The sequence below is a fragment of the Neolamprologus brichardi genome, chromosome 1 (assembly GCF_056152115.1).
Source record: "Neolamprologus brichardi isolate AB-2024 chromosome 1, ASM5615211v1, whole genome shotgun sequence".
NCBI lineage: Eukaryota > Metazoa > Chordata > Actinopteri > Cichliformes > Cichlidae > Neolamprologus > Neolamprologus brichardi.
In genome coordinates, this window is record NC_142104.1 from 34150240 (window position 1) to 34173582 (window position 23343).

At 43.7% G+C, this 23343-nt stretch overlaps 1 protein-coding gene across 1 annotated transcript in view; it reads right to left on the reverse strand.

Moving 5' to 3' along the window:
* Window positions 1–312: 312 nt before the first annotated feature.
* The window catches only part of a2m1 (alpha-2-macroglobulin 1), a 67336-nt gene continuing 44305 nt past the window's right edge, over window positions 313–23343 (reverse strand). Inside the window, exons 22-36 of the mRNA XM_087841254.1 lie at window positions 23120–23171; window positions 21225–21308; window positions 20969–21145; window positions 20253–20334; window positions 9507–9663; window positions 8806–8880; window positions 8189–8354; window positions 6451–6647; window positions 6145–6360; window positions 3332–3450; window positions 3151–3241; window positions 2981–3049; window positions 2281–2386; window positions 2161–2202; window positions 313–805 (exon numbers count right to left, since the gene is read on the reverse strand). Coding sequence (XP_087697380.1) covers window positions 783–805; window positions 2161–2202; window positions 2281–2386; window positions 2981–3049; window positions 3151–3241; window positions 3332–3450; window positions 6145–6360; window positions 6451–6647; window positions 8189–8354; window positions 8806–8880; window positions 9507–9663; window positions 20253–20334; window positions 20969–21145; window positions 21225–21308; window positions 23120–23171 — 1656 coding nt within the window. The 3' untranslated portion in view covers window positions 313–782. The remainder of the gene's footprint in view (window positions 806–2160; window positions 2203–2280; window positions 2387–2980; window positions 3050–3150; window positions 3242–3331; window positions 3451–6144; window positions 6361–6450; window positions 6648–8188; window positions 8355–8805; window positions 8881–9506; window positions 9664–20252; window positions 20335–20968; window positions 21146–21224; window positions 21309–23119; window positions 23172–23343) is intronic.

Consider the following 23343-nt stretch of genomic DNA (forward strand, 5'->3'; position numbering starts at 1 on the left):
TTGATTTGTAGGAGCATGCGGAGCTGGTTTCATGTGTCGGTACAGTGATGATTACTTATAGTTGTGGTGCCTGAGACAGTGATATGTTTACTTATTATAAGACTAGTGAAAAGACCTTAATATACTCTGTCCCTACCACCCACTTGCCTTTTATTTCCCTGCACAGCGAGGACGTGCGAACCAAACTATTCAACGCTGGCGAGGCTGTTAAACGACGTCTGTGGAGAGCAGGAGGTGCACGCATCACTGTCATTATTCTGTGAAGACGATGCCTGAATGAAAACATGGAAATCAAACAGTGTTGTATGGAAAGAAGTACAATTTTTACTGGTATCATTTTAGAAGTTTTATTGTCAGTTACATTTCAGATGGTGTGGTAGAGACGTATCAGCGAGGAAGCCACCTCACACTCACTAGTTTTCTTCATGAAGTGGTTCCTGTCACACACAGTACTCGGACCATGCTGTTATTGGTACCCTGTATGTCTCGTGTCATTTTCATGTATGGATTGTGTCAGCTCTATTAAACGACTATCACAGATTGGCTGCTTCCTCCACTTCAGACCAGTAACTGCTGTACGGACGCTAACGCTGATGTTACACAGCCATCATAGTGACGGCTCTAACACTGAGAAAACAAAACTTCAATCTAAAAATACATGGAATAGAGTCACTTTAATACACGGCTAAAAAGTTGCTTTTTGTGTATTTTAATGGAAGCAATGGGAAAAACAACAGTTTGACAGTGAACCTGTCCCAGCAAAGGTTTGCAGGAAACCACTTCTACAGCTCATTGATGGCGTCACCTGCAGAGAAAACACACAGTTACTTACATGGAAACCAGCACAAACATTTCCACTCACTTTGTGAAATGAAGTGTGGATCGTTTCTTCATGGCCACATGAACACTGAACTACGTGTCGGCTTTTATACATTCATGTTTGTACTACAGCCCTCAGGTTTACAGACTGTACACTGAAGATGGCAGACAGACTATGATATCCATGGTTTACAGATAGAGAGCAGATCGAGCTGCAAACAGTATCTGTTAACTAAATAATCAAATACAGCAGGACCTATTTGTCAGTTAATCTTATTAAACATACTTGATGGTGCTGATGTGGCTGTAGTGGAGTGAATTTAATGGTCCAGCACACAGTATTTTTAGATTGAAGTTTTGTAGCAGAGCAGGTCAGCCACTAACCAGAAGGTCGGTGGTTCGATCCCAGACTGCTCCAATCTGCATGTCAAATATCCTTGGGAAGATACTAACCCCATGTTGCTCTCCGATACGTCCATCGCAGTGTGAATGTGTGTGAATGTGAGAGCTTAAGAGCTTAGAAGTGCTTGTGTGATTGGGTGAATGAGTTAGTTGTATAGAGCGCTCTGAGTGCTCAGAGTAGAAAAGCGCTAAATAAGGACCAGGCCATTTACATTTACTGGGCTAACATCATACACCTGTCCATCAAAGCAGCCACACCCCTAACTGTTAAACCTCAGTGACGGTTCAGCCCCCATACAGCTGTTCTTGTACCAGCTCATCTGACGCTGCGTAAATAAACAGACATGCAGTTTTTGGCACATTGTTCATATTTCTCTGGCTGTGAGCACAAACGCCCCACTTACCTGGCATTAAACCTATTTACAGCCAATCACAAGAAAGCTGGGAGGAAACCTGACGGGGAGAACTGGGAGCTGAACAAAGGCCCAGTAAGATAAACTAGGATTATTTTGAACTGGAAATTATGCAAAGCTACTCTAACAGGGCCAACAAATAGAAATATTAAACTAAAATGGAAAAGAGCAGGAAAAATCAATCAATGTGATGTCTGTGTGAGCTCCATCAGCCGCTTCAGTTCTGCTGAAGCCGAATGTGATGTCATTAATCTACTCGTGATCAACCCCCCATCCGATTGGTGCCCCTCCCCGAGCCTGCCTCTGCTGGAGGTTACTTCCCGTTAAAAGGGAGTTTTTCCTTCCCACTGTTGCCAAGTGTTGGCTCAGAGGGATGTAACATGATTGGTGGGATTTGTTTCTCTGTATTATTGTACTACTACTGTGTGATTTGGTGCTTTGTAAATAAAACTGAGCTGAGTCTGTGCGTTAGTCCTGTTAAAACACTGAAACATGAAAAGACGCAGTGAATGAAGGCCATACATACTCTCTGCACAGGAGGACGTGTAGTCAGTGACCGCCTCATCACCTGAAACGTGAGCAAAAACATTTCAGAACAGAACGACGGCAACTCCAAAGAAGCATCTGCACGAGTTTCGGTTCTTACTCGTCTGGTAGTAATCGTAGACTTTAACCACAGCTGGTTTCAGGTTCCTGACAGGCTGATCCTCTTCGAGTGTCACACTGTAGATCTGCATGTCATCCTTCCTCAGCTGCAGACAACATGCACAGCCGCTGTCACGTCTCATACAGCGAACAAAGACTTTCCACAGACGTTAAAACTGAAACCCTTCAAGTCATCATGATTTTGGTAATAATGATGTTAGAAATGTAGAGACGGCTGAAAGACCTGCGTAGGTTTAGTTTATCTCTACCTACTGATGACATCAGCTGACTGCGTCCTGAACTCAAAGGTCACAGTACGGCGTGCTGGGCGTCACGTCAAAATACAACCAGCTCCTGCTTATGAGCACCATTTCACCAGCGTGTCACACACACTGTTACGCACTTTGTCTTGTGATTGCTTTTCTTGTGCTTTGATTTGGCACATGATGAGTGAGACATGTCAATTAAAAGGTGGGCGGGGCCTAAGACTGTGGCGCGAGTATAAATGACACAAATGAACATCGTGTTGTATCAATAAGATTCAAACCAAGTGCAGGAAGCCATGAACCAGCAAAGTGTTAAAGAAGCAGCACGGCCATGTTTTTTTATACAGACTTCTTTACGCCACCGGGGGAGTCGCCCCCTGCTGGTCATCAGAGAGAATGATGCTTTTATACAAACAGAGCGGCTGTGCTTCCTACCCCGTCTAAGTAGATGTTGATGAATCCTTCCTCCACGTCCACGCGCTTCACTGAGCGGTCCTTCTGCAGCTAACACAGCACAGCACAACAGTTAGTCTGTAGGACAAACACCATGTGGCAGGACTGGCAGTGCCTGCAGCGCCTGCAGCGCCTGCAGCGGGCCAACTGACCAGTGTGAGGGAGCTCTTATCCAGGACGTATCCAGACAGCAGCTTGATGTTGACGATGACCATGTTGGTCTCCTCTCTCCTCCCCTGGTACCTGCAAACAGTCACACAGTGCTGTGATCCTCGTGCTCTCAGGTTGTCTCGGCGTTTAGATAATTATACCCAAGACACACACGCAGAGTACCTGACATGCACAAAAAGGATGAGCTGCGGCCTGCTGATGTTACACTTAGCCATGGTGTTAGCAGAGACGTTGAAGGCAGAGAAGTCTGCAGGAGGGGGGATGTTGTAAAACATGGAGATCTGCAGAGACACACAAAGTCAGGCTGTGGCGAGCGGCACGGCAGCACTAGCAGATCAGACGCGTCACTCATTAATACACTGCAAAGGAAGCTTTTACCAATCAGACGTCTTTAAATCTCCCTGGTAGTCTGACGCCGGCCCTCCTCCACCTGAGCCTGGATGTTTACCTTCATCCCAGCCTCCACCTGCTGCACCAGCCGCAGGTGGAGGCTTCAGCGGCGTTTCTTGCCTTTACTAAGGATCGTGGCTGTCGCGTCATCAACAACTAGTCGCTAAAATACTTTTAGAAGAATAAATCTTAGTTCTTAGTTCCATTGATGTTAAGTTAGACTCTTTTTTTCCAATCGATCTTTCTGAGTTAACTTCAGTAATTACTTCCTCCAAACCATCAACGTGTCTTTTAGACCCCATTCCTACAAAACTGCTCAAAGAAGTCCTGCCATTGATTAATTCTTCGATCTTATATATGATCAACCTATCTCTAATAATCAGCTATGTACCACAGGCCTTCAAGGTGGCTGCAGTTAAACCTTTACTCAAAAAGCATCTCTAGACCCAGCAGTCTTAGCTAATTATAGGCCAATCTCCAACCTTCCTTTCATATCAAAAATCCTTGAAAGAGTAGTTGTCAAACAGCTAACAGATCATCTGCAGAGGAATGGTTTATTTGAAGAGTTTCAGTCAGGTTTCAGAGCTCATCACAGCACAGAAACAGCTTTAGTGAAGGTTACAAATGATCTTCTTATGGCCTCTGACAGTGGACTCATCTCTGTGCTTGTCCTTCTTGACCTTAGTGCAGCGTTCGATACTGTTGACCATAATATCCTATTAGAGCGATTAGAACATGCTGTAGGTATTACAGGTATTGCACTGCAGTGGTTTGTATCATATCTATCTAATAGACTCCAATTTGTGCATGTAAATGGAGAGTCCTCTTCACACACTGAGGTTAATTATGGAGTTCCACAGGGTTCAGTGCTAGGACCAATTCTGTTTACATTATACATGCTTCCCCTAGGCAGTATCATTAGAAGACATAGCATACATTTTCACTGCTATGCAGATGACACCCAGCTCTATCTGTCCATGAAGCCAGATAACACACACCAATTAGTTAAACTGCAGGAATGTCTTAAAGACATAAAGACTTGGATGGCCACTAACTTTCTGCTTCTTAACTCAGATCAAACTGAGGTCATTGTACTCGGTGCTGAAAAGCTTAGAAATATGGTATCTAACCAGATTCTTACTCTGGATGGCATTACCTTGGCCTCCAGTAACACTGTGAGGAACCTTGGAGTCATTTTTGACCAGGATATGTCCTTCAATGCACATATTAAACAAATATGTAAGACTGCGTTCTTCCATTTGTGCAACATCTCTAAAGTTAGAAATATCCTGTCTCAGAGTGACGCTGAAAAACTAGTTCATGTATTTATTACTTCCAGGCTGGACGACTGTAATTCATTATTATCAGGATGTCCAAAAAACTCACTGAAAAGCCTTCAGTTAATCCAAAATGCTGCAGCAAGAGTACTGACAGGGACTAGAAAGAGAGAGCATATTTCTCCTGTTTTGGCTTCCCTTCATTGGCTTCCTGTTAAATCCAGAATTGAATTCAAAATCCTGCTCCTCACATACAAGGTCTTAAATAATCAGGCCCCATCTTATCTTAATGACCTTGTAGTACCATATTACCCTATTAGAGCACTTCGCTCTCGCTCTGCAGGCCTACTTGTTGTTCCTAGAGTATTTAAAAGTAGAATGGGAGGGAGAGCCTTCAGTTTTCAGGCCCCTCTTCTGTGGAACCAGCTTCCAGTTTGGATTCAGGAGACAGACACTATCTCTACTTTCAAGATTAGGCTTCAAACTTTCCTTTTTGCTAAAGCATATAGTTAGGGCTGGACCAGGTGACCCTGAATCCTCCCTTAGTTATGCTGCAATAGATGTAGGCTGCCGGGGGATTCCCATGATGCATTGAGTTTTTCCTTTCCAGTCACCTTTCTCACTCACTATGTGTTAATAGACCTCTCTGTATTGAATCGTATCTGTTATTAATCTCTGTCTCTCTTCCACAGCATGTCTTTATCCTGTCTTCCTTCTCTCACCCCAACCGGTCGCAGCAGATGGCCGCCCCTCCCTGAGCCTGGTTCTGCCGGAGGTTTCTTCCTGTTAAAAGGGAGTTTTTCCTTCCCACTGTCGCCAAAGTGCTGCTCATAGGGGGTCATATGATTGTTGGGTTTTTCTCTGTATCTATGAAGCGCCTTGAGGCGACATTTGTTGTGATTTGGCGCTATATAAATAAAATTGAATTGAAATTGAATTGAATTGAATTAAATATTGTTCTTCCCATCTACAGATCACCTCACTGTGTTTTCTCAGCTCAGTGGACATGTACCAGTTCATACTGGGCTTCTCCTGTTTTACGTGTGGGAACACTGAACACGAGTACATGTGCAGTGTTCACACACTAACAAAGGCCTGCTGTGCTTTCACATGTACTCCAGAGCTGGAGGTTATCTTACTGTTGTAACCAGAAACTGTGTCCACACTACAACACTCGTTTGCCGTTAGGTAAGAAGACTGTGCCAGCACCATGAACAGTGTGTTTAGCTGTCACAATGGTTCCAGCTGCTTGCCTCTGTTTAAAACACTAAAAACTTCTGTACTTGGTGTACTGTATCTGTGTGGTACCTGTGTCAGCACGCAGTTCTGTCCCTCAGCTCTGATCGTGTACTCTCCTGGCACCTCGCTCAGCTTCGTCTCCTGGTACAGCAGCCTGTTGTCCTGATTCACGGTGAACTCTTTGTTCAAGCCTCCTAAAGAGGTCAGTGTCACTGTAGTGCCCACCTCTGAACTGTAGGTGGCAGCACCATACTTCGCCAACGCTTGAAGGGCCACTACTGTGTCCTGGGGGCCACAGACGGGTTAGAGATGTTGTTAGCACAGGTTCAGAGTTCCCCCTCCTTTAAGGTTAAACGTGTACGTGGTGTAACTGACCTGTGTGGAAGAGAAACCGCCAAAGGGGTTCTGCTGCTGAGTGAGCCAGCGCACAATGGCAGAGGAGTACTCCAAGTCAAAGCCTGGCATGGAGGGACCGGACAGCAGCGCCAGCAGCACGTAGGAGGTCATCTCCACCTCCAGAGAGTCCAGGCCTTTCCCAGAAGCCCCTGCTCTCTTCCAGTGACGGGTGCCTCCTGCAGCCGGGACAAATAAAGGACCAAATAAAGACACGTCTGCAGATATGTACGCACGCCATCTGTCACACGGCTCACACACACACACAGACGACCACATCGGCACTCATCACCAATGAACCCCACGCTGCATTCGTTTTGGACATTTGTAAAGTCTGATTAGATGTGACAATGAACCAAAGAGGGACCTGTTAAGGTGAAGCTGGTCCCTTTACACACAAGTTCCTGCAAGTTCCTGCTCCGATTTAAGACTTTCACGATTATGCAGATGACACCTAAATGTCTCTACAAAAGCTCAGTCACACTATGTCTCAAGAAACAGCCTTTCCTCTCTAATACAAGGTTGGAGGTGTTTGTATTTTCTAACTGCAGACTAACCCAAGGTAGCTTGTTTCGACTGAGATGCTAAGTCCTGCTGTCTCAACAAGCCTGTCTTCAGATGCTCACAACACGACACAAACACTATCAAGCAAACAATCATACGATGCTCAACTTGTAAGCTTTCGCACTTACAAAGAAATAACACCATAAAAAATGGAGACAGTTCATTTTAATTCAGAGTCAGAATATCAACCAAAAATCCAGAAAAAGACCAAAGAGCTGTTAAAGTACTCCAACTGTAGACCTGCACAAAGCTGTATGAGCTCCCAGACCATCAGCCAACTGGTGCGATTATTCAGAAATATACAAAATGTAAAACGACCATCAATCACCCTCAATCTGCAGCTCCATTTGGCCTCATGGAGCGAGGAGGAGGATGAGGAAGGAGGGTTTTCAATGACGAAGGCAGTTAGGACCACAGGTCAGCACTGGTGTCATGGTAACACCAGGTCATGGTGACAATGAACATCTAAATAATTCAGGCCTGGGAGAAGATGCTATGAGGCCACAGCATGGCTTCATCACACTGAGGGACCGACTCCTTCCTTCAGCCAGAACAGTGAAGACGGGTTGTGGACGCGTCTTGCAGCACGTCAGTGACCCAAAACATGTCACCAAGGTAACAAAGGAGAGGCCAAAGATGGAGCCAGTGTCCAGATCTCAGTCCTGTAGAAAGTCTGTAGAGGAGATGAAGCTGAGCAGACAGCAGCCGAGACACCTGAAGGATTCAGACTTCCTGTAAAGAGGCGTGGACCACGATCCGTCCTGAGAAGTGTGCAAACCCGAGGACGTCTCGCCAACAAGGCTTTCTCCACCAAGCACTAAGTCATGTTTTACTTATTTTTAACTCCATAACAGCAATTTCATTTATAACTTATAAGTAATGTATTTTTCTGGATATTTGGTTGACGTTCTTTCTCCATTAAAATTAAACCATCAGACAGACATTTAAACATGAAAGACTTCTTTGTACGCGAGGATCAAACAATGATTTCCAAGTTTTAGACTTAGCTGAAGTCGATTTAGATGACGATGACGCTGCGTTCTTTGTTTCAGCCAAAAAGATCCATTTAGAGTTAAGGAGGGTCTGCAAAGACTCGTTCTTCCTCAGAGGGAGGAACACTGTTTATTGTATCATAGTGGATCAGTGTCCGCCTCACCGTGTGTGTTTGATTTCTCATGAAGAAGGGTGATGAGTTTGCTCCTCATCTCCTCATCTCCAGCCAGAGTGAAGGTGTAGGACAGCAGGGCGGTGGTGTACAGGTTATCGAGCTGGCCGGCCGCCGCAGCCTTCAGACAGGTCAGGCTGTTGTGCACCACGGGATCCTGTCACACGCAGACATGAGCACAAGTATGGGACAGGAAGTGTCAGAGTAAAATCACGTGTTATTCAGCTTTCATTCATTTGCTAGCTCTGCTCTTCCACACAGCGAACGGCTCAGAGAGCAGATGTGACAGAAACAGGATGAAGAGGAGGCGGAGCTGTAAAACTGGGCTGCAAAGCAGCTTGCAGACAATCAGGAAGTGTAGCGCAGATACAGCAGCTTAAAAAGTGTCATTTGAGGTTTAATCTGTATATAAGATAAACCAGTTATCTCATGATGTAGAAGGTGACACTGAGACACTAACGCTAGCATCTACAGCTACGATGGTCGACAGCATGCACACGACCAGTTTGACCTGATTAGTATTGCTGAGACACCGTCGTGTTACAGGAACTGCTTTAAATCTGTCAATGACCTGATTTTCAAAACGAGGAGGGTGAAGTGAGACTTACTGTGACATTGGCGTCAAGCTCCAGCATGGCAGCAGTGATGTAGGCAGTCAGGGACACGTCGTCACTCACTCCTCCCTGCAGAAACATGACAACACTGTGCTCACAACCACAGAGCAGTCTTTTGTAATGTGTCTCTATCACCAGTTTAATGTGATCATCACAGAAATGTGACAGAAAAAACAAAACTGAGGCCTTTAAACGGTGCGATGCTCCATGAGGCAGCGCATGCATGTGCAGCGACACGAGAGCCCGAACACTCAGCAGGGTGACCTGCTGTTAGAGTCACAGGATTCAACCTTTGGTTTTCCACCAGGAAAACGCCCAGGCTGTGTTTCTAACGTTCCTACTGCTGTGCAGCAGCGCCAAGTTCAACCACAATAATAAATCAGACCAAAGCTCCTGAAACATGCAGCTGATGAGGCTTGTGGTGCTTTAGGAGAAGCTGGAAAGTCATTGGATAGTTTAGGATATTTCCTGTGTGCGTGCATGTGTGTGTGTGTGTGTGTGTGTGTGTGTGTGTGTGTGTGTGTGTGTGTGTGCAGCCTGCAGGCTATAGGCCATCTCCTCTGAAACATGTAAATCACGTCTAATCCCGAGTTCATTTTGTGCTTTTATCTTGCAGGAGAGATTTATCTAGAGCTGAACATTTAAAGCACCAACAGCTGATGATAAGAAAGCTCCATTTAAAGAGTGATTGTTACCTTCATGCCGTTGTGAAAGAGCTTTCCAACTGAGCTGATGCAGCCATCAGGCCGCTGGTGTTTAGCCAGCCACCTCCAGGCTTCTGTAATGTGCTCAGGCTGCACGTAGATGTACGGCCGTGCACCACCAAAGGACTTCATCACGAAGGAGGTCAGCCTAGGAAGACACGCACACCTTAGAAAACCCATCTAATCGTCGATTCGTATTAGTAACCCCAACATGACCCCAGTTTCAGGACAATGACAGAACAGCTTCACAGGACTCGCAGCCCCGTCTGCAGCAAGCATCCCTCTGAGCTCATCGGTGATACAGCACAATTCATCTTGTATATGAGTGCGGCCTCTTCAGGACCCAAAAGGCTAACTGTTTAATTACTGTGACCACTAGACAACCATTAAAGTCCATCCAGCTGAAAACGTTGAGATATCAAACAGTTACCAACACCACAGGGAGGCCACAGGCCACTCCTTACAACATACCCAGCTCTTTAACCATTTCATGCTCGAGCTGCATATAAAGATGTTTGGAGCTCCCTGGTCCTAAAGACAGTCACTTAAAACCTACATCTGTTGTTAAAGTACACAAAGCATCCAGAAACATCGACAGACCTTCATTTGTTCCACATTCTGTCAGGTTACAGTCTTTATTTAAAGATGAACACGTACGGAGACATCCTCGATGATCACCTGCTCCATAGCGCTCTGGACCTTCAGTTTCATCTTCCAGCAGAACAGTGACCCTGAGCACACGGTGCAAATACCAAAGGGACCACTCTGTGAATGTTCTGGCTCAGACTTGAACCCGATTCAGCATCTCCATAGAGACCTGACAATGGTAAATGGCCTGTATTTATATAGCGCTTTACTGGTCCCTAAGGACCCCAAAGCGCTTTACACAACCATTTACACACACTGGTGATGGCAGCTACATTGTAGCCACACTGACAGAGGCGAGGTTGCCGGACACTGGCGCCACCGGGCCCTCTGACCACCACCAGTAGGCAATGGGTGAAGTGTCTTGCCCAAGGACACAACGACGGAGACTGTCCAAACCGGGGCTCGAACCTGCAACCTTCTGATTACAAGGCAAACTCCCAACTCTTAAGCCACGATCGCCCCCGATTGTGGCTCAAGATCGTGCCTGTGCACCGACACTCCCCATCTAGCCTGGTGGTTCTGGCTCTGCAAAGCTGAATGGGAGAAACTGCCATACAGCAGTGCTGCTGGGGGTCATGGTGTAGGATGGGTAAGCTAGCAGGAGATGCAAAAAGGAAGTCTCACTGTGTCGAAGTCCATGAGAGAAGGATCTGTGAGCTCAGGGAAACCTTCCTGAAATCTTTATTGTTAAATAAAGTGCAAACAGTCTGATGTTTGGTTTTTGAGTAATGGTCCCCATTGGTGACCAGCGAGACAATTAAAGCAAGGCATGCTTTATAGGGCACACCGTGTGCAGTCCAGTCAGAACGTGTGTGCACGTATGACAGACATACTGGTGGCCCCCAGTGCTACCTGTCAGCCTCCCAGTTTGGTATGAATCGCTGCATTCCCAAGAATTTCAGGAAACGTTACCTCTGGCCTTGATGTCGAGGTCACTGGGATTCAAACGTGTCTAAGATTGGTAGTACGTCTGTAGCAGGGGTGACAACAATCAGTGTTTTACGGCTGAAAATAAGATTGTAGCACCGGCCGCAGAGAGAACGCACAGGTCGAGACTTTGCCAACTGTTGGGCGTCTCTGTGGCGGCTGCGTCCATTTCACAGTATGTTCCTGTATACAGATGTGCCGGTCTCAGGACACATTACAGTGTTTGTAGCTGCACTGTGTCTGCAGGTGGCCTACAGCAGGTTTGTCAGTGTTTATAGTGGAGCTTTCTGCTCAGTGTGACAGCAGAGCTGATGAGAGTCTGAAAGCCACAAAAACAAAAAGAAACCAGGAGGTAAGAGGCTTAAAAGCTCTGTCACACTGAGGGAGGATCCGGTGATAATTCTGTGTGACTTTGTCTCCACAGGAAACTCCTTTCACACGGTGCTGTTTGTTCGTATAAACATGTGGAGGAGCGGCGTCGACGCTTGACTGAAGGTTTTACATTAACGCAGTCACAGAAACTGTTATTTTAAGTGATTTGGACAATTTTCATCCAGATTCTAATGTAACTGAACACTTGAGAGGCCTAGTTTCTCCAAAACGCACAAACACACCCACACACACACACACACACACACACACCAAATGCCAAACTGCCCAGCACCCTTTCAAAACAGCAGTAGATTTGTTAAATCCCCTGAGGCACTGTGCTTTAAGCCCATTAAATGAAAATATTAATATTTTCTGGCAGGTTCCTCATAAAGTAAATTATTAGGACGCTTGCTGGTGCCAAACACCAGAGAGGACATGTGTGTGTGCGCGCGCACGTCTACCTCCCACTGTGTGCGCTTTGTGTTCTCGTCACATCAAGTGTTCGAATTGAGCTGAAAATATTCAGTTCAACAGCAAAGCTCTGGATAAATGTTTGAATGCTTCTATAAGTGCTGATGCAACCGCAGCACCAATGTCTTCTTTGTTATGTCAGTATTTATAGGTCATCACAATGTTGTTGCCGTGCAGAAGTAAACACAGTTGAGAGGCTGAGATTATAACTGTTTACGAAATATTTACACAACAGTTTTACTTCAGTTTGGCACGTCTTGATGCTCAATCATCCAGGTAAGTAAACCAATGTCCTGTTTATAAGACTGAAACCTGCAGCTGAGACTGAAGACGTCACCTGATGATGACGAAACGTTTCTCCCACAAACGCTACGTCCAGATGAACAGAATCAACTTTTGGAGATTCAGAATGTTTATATATAAATTAAATGATACAAATAAAGCGTTTGGTGCTTTGAAAATGAGGCTGAAAGGACTCCGTGAACATGTGTGCGTCGTTTGGACAAATGATGGATATCAGCTCATCCAAACACGAGCGAGCGACTGACGTCATCGATCACAGGAAACCAGAAAACAAAAAGAACAATTATGATTAAATAAAAATAAACTAACTATAGTGCACATCTGTGATAATTAGGGATGGGTACCGGTATCCGGTGCCATCATGGCACCAGACCGAAAAGCAGCGCACATTTCGGTGCTTTATTTTGGTGCTTTTTTTTCCTGAGCTGTGATAGACTTTAGATTCTAGCCAATCATTTTACGTTTCCGAGGATAGTAGGCGGGTCCAGGTACGTATGTTCTTTTAGAGCAGAGCTACAGATTAAAAACGGCGAAGCGGTCAAAGTCTGGCTGTACTTCACAGCAAAAAATGCAAACTCAGCAGCTGCAACAAGTGCTTTAAGCTGATACTGTGATACTGTCAAAGGAGGTAACACCTCAAATCTGATGAAACACCTGGCGACGCATAGCGTTTTTTTAAAAGCAGATAAATGCACCGTATTTGATAGCTTGCTGCGAGACCTCACACCGAGCACATCTACTGCGGGTGTGGTGCCTGTTATCGACCCGGAGTTAGCAACATCCCCCAAAAACCCGAAGAGGAGAGTCCTGGCCTCTAGCCCTGCCAGTGTAGCAGAAATGATGAGGATGATGATGCAGCAGCAGCCGTTCTTCTCTGCGTGAGTAGCTTAATGTTGTTCGTGTGTAATTTACGTTGAGTAGGCTAACCACGTTATTACATTAATGCATGTAAGGTGAACTAGCAAACACCATCATAGCTACATGCAGCTGTCTTCTTGTTTGATGGCAGATACTCCCTTCACCCTGGACAAAAAGGCTAAAATGACCAAAGAAAAAGTGGAAAACAGTTAAACATGAGAGGTTTTTGGACAAAGTTTGTGTTTTTTCCATTGTTTAAGCTGCTTCCAGCCAAGAGTGATGCCATATATGCCCCATAGCTGCAGAAAAGGCTAACATTGTTATCTTTTTACAAAAAACAGCTGAACATGAGAGGTTTTTGGACCAATTTTGTGTTCTCTATTCTTTAAGCACCGGTTTGAGCACCGTTTAAGCACCGGCACCGTTTCAAAAGTACCGGTTTGGTACCGGTATCGGATAAAACCTAAACGATACCCATCCCTAGTGATAATGTTTTGTAGCAGAGCCTTTTGGCTTGCTCTCATTGGTTCCAGCATCAGGACTGAGTTTTAAGGTTAAATGGTTATGATGAGGCCGTTTGCTCCGTGTCCTCACAAAGGCAGCGAAACAAACACCAGACAGCCCACGATGAGCGCTGCGAAGATTAGTCTACACGATCGATGACATCGACTATAAGACTCACTGACATCAGAATTTTGTCACATACTGAGAGAGTTTATATGTAAGAAAGACCTTTGGTCCGACATCTCCCAGGTGCTGCCGGCTAAACCTCAGCTTTCTCACTCCCACTTTCCCGCACTGACAAGCTGTTTGTGTCATTACTGGTCTCGTCCAATCAGCATTAATGCCGCTTACTTTAAATCTCTCTCATTCTACATCCTTCTCTCTGCAGATGCCTTTGTCCAATCTCGTCCACGTCTTGTCACGTTCATTACTTGCTTTCAATTATTTCGATTGTCCGCAGCATAATCTGATTCCGTCATCCTCGCCGTCCTGGAAATACTCGTATAAAAGTTCACTGATCCCACATTAAGCCTGGCTTCTACCAACTAGCAGTTCTCGCTTCACCCATGCCAAACGAGCTCTAGCCTCAGCACTGCGCAATTAGACAACTTCCAGAGCTTGTTTCCGTTTTCACATCTGTAAAACTCAACTCCAACTCCCGTTGCCAAGTTTGGGTGAGAGCTTCAGCAACACCCAAATTCCTCCTTCCCTGGCCTTCTATGTGTATTTAATGTGTGCACAAGAAACAAAATATCGTCAAGGTAATCCGATTTCAACTGTCTCTTGGTGCCATGCCCTTTAGCTTACCCTGAACACACAGCCATGATTCATCTCTTTTCTAATGCTACATAGCAGTCATCTAATTTTTGCTGGAAGTTTCTCCACTTAACACCAAATCCAGGCTCCGTATACTTCTGATCTGTTCATACTAGGACTGGGCGATATATCGAGTTTTTAAATATATCGATATATTTTTATACGAGATGTGACAATATTGTTTATATCGATATCGTCTACTATACTTGGGGAACCACAAGTTTGCCTCTTTCGTCCACTTTTGTCTCTACGCTGAGTTACTCCGTCTCGCCTTCACTGAACACAACTCCCCCTCCCCCATCGCTTCACCTGCAGGCAGCGACAGGGCGGACACGGCAGCTATCAAAGAGGAGCTGGTCAGTAGAGATTACTATTTTAGTGCTGCAGCGTTACTCTCGTTAAAATGACGTTAATGGCATAACTGTATTAACGCGGCAAATCTCCGTTAACGAGTTACCGTGGATCGCCCCGTGCGTGGGGCTGCACGGCGTCAACGCGTTAGCGTTGCGGTTAGCGTTGCGGTTAGCATTGCGGTTAGCATTAGCGGTTACCTCGTTAACATGTTGATGCCGTGCAGCTAGCATTACTAGCATTTTCACCATTTACAACAGCACCATAAAGTGCAAAATGAAGAGTGTGTGAAACTGCGTGCTGCAGACTGCGAAGTCTCCTGCCCGAAACAAACCACCTTACAAAACTCGTACACCATATTTTTCGGACTATAACCTTACACTAAAATCCTTTCATTTTCTCAAAAATCAACTGTGTGCCTTATCTATGAGTTCTGGTTGTGCTTACTGACCGTGAACCGATTTTATGTGCTACACGGTGCTCAACAATCTGTCAAAAATGCTTTGGTAAGCTACAGAGCCGCACCGCTTGATGGATTGTCGGAGATTGTCCAGTAGTGATGGGTCGTTTGCGAACGAAATGGCTCTTAGAGCCGGCTCCTTGACGTGAACGACGCGAGCCGGCTCCTTATCACGAGCCGTCATGTGGGTTTTTGTTTTTTGTTTTTTTTCCTTTCTCTCTCTCTCTCGCACTTTTTTTCTGCTTCACTCGCACGCGAGCCTTGTGCTTTACGCTGAGCAGAGGGGGGAGGGGCGGTAGTTACACTCAGTAGCACAGGAACAGAGCGAGAGGGAGAGAGAGAGAAAGAGCCAGGGACAACAACGTCACATTAGAAAGGTATAGTAATCATCCACAACTATTTTCAGTTGCAGATGATAAAGGATTCAGAAAGTTTATTCATGCAGGTCCATATGACAGAGAATGTGCATCTTCTTTTTGTTTTCATATTTTAATTTATATTTAATTGTGTTGTGGTTTGCAGTGTTTTGTGTTGTTTCACTTTAATTTAGTTTAAAAGGAAAAAGCTGAAAATTTAAATAGTTAAAAGTTGAACTGTGAATAGTTGGTTTTTGTATTATATGATTTATTTATTACATTTTATGTGGAGTGAATAAATAAAAGTATATTTACGGTGGCCCCTAGAGACAAAGCACGTACAAACTTCAAATCACGTACAAAACCTGAAGCACATAAAAACTCAAAACACATACAAAAGACAACAGAAGTGCTCCAGGTTTCTAGGGCGCAGTGTTGAGCTTTTGTTACCTCGTGGCTACACAAGCCAGCAAGTACCAACGACCGGATTTGGTGTGTGGTAGTAACAGGTAAATTAACATATTTTAAAATTATTTGACTATATATGAATGCTTGTGTATAAATACACAAACAATACACACATGCTTTCATGCTTTCAATTGTGTAATTTAAGTGATCTAGGTTGCTCTGTTTTGGAAGTTCAGTTCATGCTAGAAATGTGTTTTGGAGTTTGTACGTGTTTTGTCTCCAGGGGCCACCGCATATATTTATATATAAACATATATAAATAAAACCACTTTTTTTATGTTAGTAATTCCTTTTGTGCATCATTTTATATTATTGTTAATAATAAATTAATTAAAGCAACAAAACAACCTGAAGAGCCGGTTCGGAGCCGAAAGAGCCGGCTCTCTAAAAAGAGCCGGAAATCCCATCACTATTGTCCAGGCTGTCAGTCACGCAGTAGAAGTTGGGAACAGAGCAGCTGCTTGTTATTATGCTCAGCGTCTGTTAGTTTACATTTTGACTGCACAGTTGTGAGCTTTTTGTTATGCACAAAAACAACATTATTTTATTTTATTTATGGAGAATTATTATTTAATAAATGCTCATAATTTAGTTTTGAGTAATTTTTTCATGTACATCTGCGCTGAATGTTAATAAAACTGCCTGTGTGACATCTGGGACACAGCTGTGACTAAACTCTCTGTTTGTTCTTACTTTATGGCTTAACAAAAATATCGAGATATATTGTATATCGCCATCCAGCTAAAGAATACCGAGATATGAATTTTAGGCCATATCGCCCATCCCTAGTCCAGAGTAGTTGTTCATCTGATATGCTGACGGACAAGAGGACGACTGTAGCGGATGGAATGGACCCTGTTTGCACGTAAACGAGAATGAACAGCTTGCAGAACTGGGGGAACCTATATGGATGACAACCGGAAGGAGTGTTTGGAGGCGTGGTCCCGCTCCTGTAATTCTGATACATAATCTCCAAATAAAGCAAAGATGAGTTTGTCCTTAAAAGAGGTTAATGCACCTCTCAGTTGGCTGAAGGCAGCAGAGATCAGAGTTATTTAAATAATCGTTGACTAATCAAAGAAAAATTTGCAGATCATCGACTACCGAAATAAGAGTTGCAGCCCTCAACACGATGCAATATTATTTACATCAGCGGTCTCCAACCTTTTTTGCGCCACGGACCGGTTTATGCCCAACAATATTTTCACAGACCGGCCTTTAAGGTGTCGTGGATAAATACAACAAAATAAAACTAGTACCGGTACCGAAAAAAAAGAAGATTTATTCATAACACACATGAAAAGACCCAGGAAAACTGAGTTAACAATCAAAACGATAACAAAATAACGCTGAAAACCGATAAAAACCCTGAAAACTATAAATTTCACACCTGAGCCTCAACTCTCGCAGACCGGTACCAAACGACTCACGGACCGGTACCGGTCCGAGGCCCGGGGGTTGGAGACCGCTGATTTACATTCAATTCAATTCAATTCAATTTTATTTATATAGCGCCAAATCACAACAAATGTCGCCTCAAAGCGCTTCATAGATACAGAGAAAAGCCCAACAATCATATGACCCCCTATGAGCAAGCACTTTGGCGACAGTGGGAAGGAAAAACTCCCTTTTAACAGGAAGAAACCTCCAGCAGAGGCAGGCTCGGGGAGGGGCGGCCATCTGCTGCGACCGGTTGGGGTGAGAGAAGGAAGACAGGATAAAGACATGCTGTGGAAGAGAGACAGAGATTAATAACAGATATGATTCAATACAGAGAGGTCTGTTAACACATAGTGAGTGAGAAAGGTGACTGGAAAGGAAAAACTCAATGCATCATGGGAATCCCCCGGCAGCCTACGTCTATTGCAGCATAACTAAGGGAGGATTCAGGGTCACCTGGTCCAGCCCTAACTATATGCTTTAGCAAAAAGGAAAGTTTTAAGCCTAATCTTAAAAGTAGAGATAGTGTCTGTCTCCTGAATCCAAACTGGAAGCTGGTTCCACAGAAGAGGGGCCTGAAAACTGAAGGCTCTCCCTCCCATTCTACTTTTAAATACTCTAGGAACAACAAGTAGGCCTGCAGAGTGGGAGCGAAGTGCTCTAATAGGGTGATATGGTACTACAAGGTCATTAAGATAAGATGGGGCCTGATTATTTAAGATCTTGTATGTGAGGAGCAGGATTTTGAATTCAATTCTGGATTTAACAGGAAGCCAATGAAGGGAAGCCAAAACAGGAGAAATATGCTCTCTCTTTCTAGTCCCTGTCAGGACTCTTGCTGCAGCATTTTGGATTAACTGAAGGCTTTTCAGTGAGTTTTTTGGACATCCTGATAATAATGAATTGCAGTAGTCCAGCCTGGAAGTAATAAATGCATGAACTAGTTTTTCAGCGTCACTCTGAGACAGGATATTTCTAATTTTAGAGATGTTGCGCAAATGGAAGAACGCAGTCTTACATATTTGTTTAATATGTGCGTTGAAGGACATATCCTGGTCAAAAATGACTCCAAGGTTCCTCACAGTGTTACTGGAGGCCAAGGTAATGCCATCCAGAGTAAGAATCTGGTTAGATACCATATTTCTAAGCTTTTCAGCGCCGAGTACAATGACCTCAGTTTTATCTGAGTTAAGAAGCAGAAAGTTAGTGGCCATCCAAGTCTTTATGTCTTTAAGACATTCCTGCAGTTTAACTAATTGGTGTGTGTTATCTGGCTTCATGGACAGATAGAGCTGGGTGTCATCTGCATAGCAGTGAAAATGTATGCTATGTCTTCTAATGATGCTGCCTAGGGGAAGCATGTATAATGTAAACAGAATTGGTCCTAGCACTGAACCCTGTGGAACTCCATAATTAACCTCAGTGTGTGAAGAGGACTCTCCATTTACATGCACAAATTGGAGTCTATTAGATAGATATGATACAAACCACTGCAGTGCAATACCTGTAATACCTACAGCATGTTCTAATCGCTCTAACAGGATATTATGGTCAACAGTATCGAATGCTGCACTAAGGTCAAGAAGGACAAGCACAGAGATGAGTCCACTGTCAGAGGCCATAAGAAGATCATTTGTGACCTTGACTAAAGCTGTTTCTGTGCTGTGATGAACTCTGAAACCTGACTGAAACTCTTCAAATAAACCATTCCTCTGCAGATGATCTGTTAGCTGTTTGACAACTACTCTTTCAAGGATTTTTGATATGAAAGGAAGGTTGGAGATTGGCCTATAATTAGCTAAGACTGCTGGGTCTAGAGATGGCTTTTTGAGTAAAGGTTTAACTGCAGCCACCTTGAAGGCCTGTGGTACATAGCCGATTATTAGAGATAGGTTGATCATATATAAGATCGAAGAATTAATCAATGGCAGGACTTCTTTGAGCAGTTTTGTAGGAATGGGGTCTAAAAGACACGTTGATGGTTTGGAGGAAGTAATTATTGAAGTTAACTCAGAAAGATCGATTGGAGAAAAAGAGTCTAACTTAACAACTTAACATGATTTCATATGTTGAGTACTGCAGTGACATTATCTTTTTTTCTCACGGTAAATTACGTCCTCAAAGTTGAACTTGGTAAATATCTTCTGTCAGACTTGAATGAGGTCAAGTTGGCAATTACATGCAATCTGTTTCTGATAATACAGTGTTAACTGTAATAAATCATGGAAACCTGTTATTGTCCAGACAGACTGCAACTGTCTGCAGAAACGTTGCCTCCTATCAGGCAACTTTTCTGCAAACACTTGCAATCAAAAGCGTTCACGCTCAAACTCTGAGCAGCTGTTTAGTCACAGACAGTGAAAACAGTCAGCACAATTAGCAGACAGACTTTTTTTGAAAGGAGGTTGGTGTCCTTCTGTGCCTGAGTCGTTAGCTTGCTTCTAATTAAGAAGTAACTTTGTCGAGCTGTTTGCCAGTGCTGGATGGCTCTTCTGCTGAGCTGATTTAATAGGATGGTAGATGATCATGATTCTGGTGAGATGAGCCCTCTTGCAGTAGTATTTTAATGCATTTCATAAACCAATATTGCATCATGTAAAATACTCTGTGTCAGCTTTTCCCCTCACCAGCCGACACTGTAGGAGAATAACTCTGAAATTCAAAGGCCACCATCCCAATGAACTATTAGCAGCCTGTTGTTGGGTCAGCTGCTGTATCACCATCTACTTCTTATATCTTCATGCTCTCGTTCACGTTACTGACCAGGTGTTTCCAGAGGAGTCTGCCTTCCCAAATGCACTGTAGGAACCATCGTCATGCTTGTACGTGAGCTCCCTCTGATATCCTGCAACACCAACACAAGAAATCAATAAAAAGGAAAAAAGAGGATTATTTTTTCACAACACTGAGAAAATGTGAATGAAGTACATTTGGATTTATTTACCGTACAAAACTCTCTTTTTGGTGCCAAGTTTATTTCAAGTGCCATTTATATCTACAGTCCGGCTATGTTGCAGGAATCCCCCCCGTCACATGTGCATACTTACAAGGCTTCACAACAACACATCTCCAGTTACTGCCATTTAAGTTGATTTATTATTTAACAGCTTGCTGTGTGGACTGGTCTGATCTGATTTGCAAGGATTGCCCCTGAGCTCGACTTGGTGCCCTGTTTTTAAAGATCACACCCTCTTAACTTTGCACTCGTTCTACTCAGCTGCCATAAATAGTTAAAACTAGCTTTAAGATCAGCTGATTCAAATTTTGCAGAGGTAAAATCCACACATGACCGTTATCAGCGCCAATATGCAGAGTTTAGGAATTATCACGGTGGCTGAGTCCAAGTCAAAGTGGAGTACAGTTTTAATAGCAGCGACTCTGATGCATTTTTTTAAGGTTTCATTTGATGACCATCATCGTGATCACTCTGCGTGGGGGTGGAGCACGCACATTAAACCTTGTCCTAAAAAAGTGCTTACCGCTCTCCAGGAAGTGCGTGGCCTTGTCCAGAATGCTCTGAGTCAGCTGACCAGTGCTTTTCAGGTAGTTCAGGATGAAGATGTTGGGAGCAAACAGGAGCATGTTCTGCTCCCCGCAACCGTACGGCATGGCCAGGAGCTTGTCCAAGTTCTGCGCTGCCCTGCCCATCAGGTCACCTGCAGAAGCAAACGAGGAAAAGCTACAGAGATGTTTCACCTGGCAAATTAAAGTTCACCAAACAACAGAATCACTAACCAAGCACAGAAAAGGTCGCTCTAGCAGAACCAGCCACAAACAGCTCGGGCATAAGAAGAGAGACGTTCTTCTCCGTGACCCCATCTGCCAACAACAACAACAACAAAGAAAAGGAAGAAAAAGCTTCATTAATGAAAGAATTAGCTCAACCTCTTTTCTTGGCTAAAGTTTATCAAACAGAATGATTTTACTGTTAAAACACTGTTATGTACATGAAGCTACAAGCAGTTTGTTTATGTGAAACACAACAAGGCATTGCTTTGATTTTGAAACCAATGACACAGAGACAAGCTCAGCACTACAGATTACACGAGATGTTGGTCATTTAGTTGATCACGGTGAGGAAAGTGCAGCTTACAGCGGCTGCTCGACTTCAACTTTAGCTAAAGATCTGCTGCCAGTGGAGAAAATACACAACGAAAACTAGAGATGGACCGATGTGATGTTACGTATCGGTATCGGTCTGATACTGACCCAAATTACTGGATCGGATATCTGAGAGAAATAAAAAATGTAATCCGATCCATTAAATATCAAAAAAACACCTCACAAAACTTGCGACACGGCGTAACTTGGCTTATAACCTTAGCACGTCGGAGCAGTGTGGTCACGTGATGGCTGTGGCGTGTGAGACCTGTCAGCGGTCTGGTTGAATATTTGGAGCTTTGCTACCAACCCGGCATTTCATCTCCGAGAAAGTTTTCCCAGAGAGAAGAAAGCAAGTGTGTAAGTTCATCTCTGAATGTTTGTAAAGCATTCCAGCTTTAAGCTTAACAACAGATATATGGAGCGACTGCCTCTCTCTCTCTCTCTCTCTCTCTCTCTCTCTCTCTCTCCTGCTGCTACTTCAATCATAAACTGATCAATGATCAGCTGATCATCTCTCTTCTTTGTTTTTGTCTCACTTTGCACCAGAAAGAGGAAACCAGCGGCTGAACAACAGCAGCACGTTTAAGCTTGATCAGCTGTTGTTAGAATTTATTTAATATTATTTCTACACCAGGATCTTTTTCTACAGCTGACGTAACTGTGCAGGGGCGGATCTAGCAAAGTGTAGCCAGGGGGGCCGATAGGGCATGAACAGGGAAAAGGGGGCACAAAGACATACTTTTCTTTCTTATTCTCATTTAAAATGTCGAGCTTTTAATAAATAATTATCTGAATCTTACACCCAAAGTTTTAATCTGATGTAAAATATATACATTACTGTATATAGTAACTATTAAGTCTAATATACTCTAGTAAGCTATAGTACTTTTTCCTTTGGGAACCATCTGTGCAGTGTGCAGTTCTGTTGAAGAAAGATGTTGAATCTATTTAATTATTCTTGAAAAATAATTTATTTCTGTGCATTTTTTTTTTTCACACTGCATCAAATTAAATTTGATTACGTCGATTAAGCATCATGAGGTGGAGGGAGGGTGGGTGGGTGGGTGGGGGGGGTTTTCCCTATTTATTTTGCCTGTAGTTTTAGAGCCCTATTAGTTAGGTTGCTTAATATTTCTGCTAAGTACTCTTTAAAACACCAGAATAGGGAGGATGGAGCAGGTTTAAGTTTATTACATTGATCAGTTTTGCTGAACTATGAAATATTTTGGGTGCAGTGTGTTTTTTGCATACAGGTATAACAGAATAGCTTTAGTGTTTGTTTGTTTTTTAACTTGAGTATGAACTTATACAAAAAGCAGCAAGATATTAAATATTTTTTTATTGATTAAAAAACACTATATCGGATTCATATCGGTATCGGACATAAAAAAGTGGTATCGTGCCATCTCTAACAAAAACACAACGATTTTGGTTTCCTCGCCATGCTGAATAACCATCATGATGCAGGGAAGTGTTATGATGCATGTATGAGGTGTGAACGATGGGAGTTCAGATTTCAGCCTTACCTGGGGGACACAGGTGAACGTTGTGACTGACCATCTGTGGGGTTCCTTCGGCCTTGGGAAGAGAGACAGAAGTGAAGACGACCGACTGATTTCATCACTCCAAACAAATTTCAGCTTAAACATAATAACAGTGAGCTTTGATTTGGTGACATGCTCCGGACATTAGAGTGAACTGGATTATTTGAACTCAACCCCACTGACTTCAGCTAAAGCAGTTTGTTTCA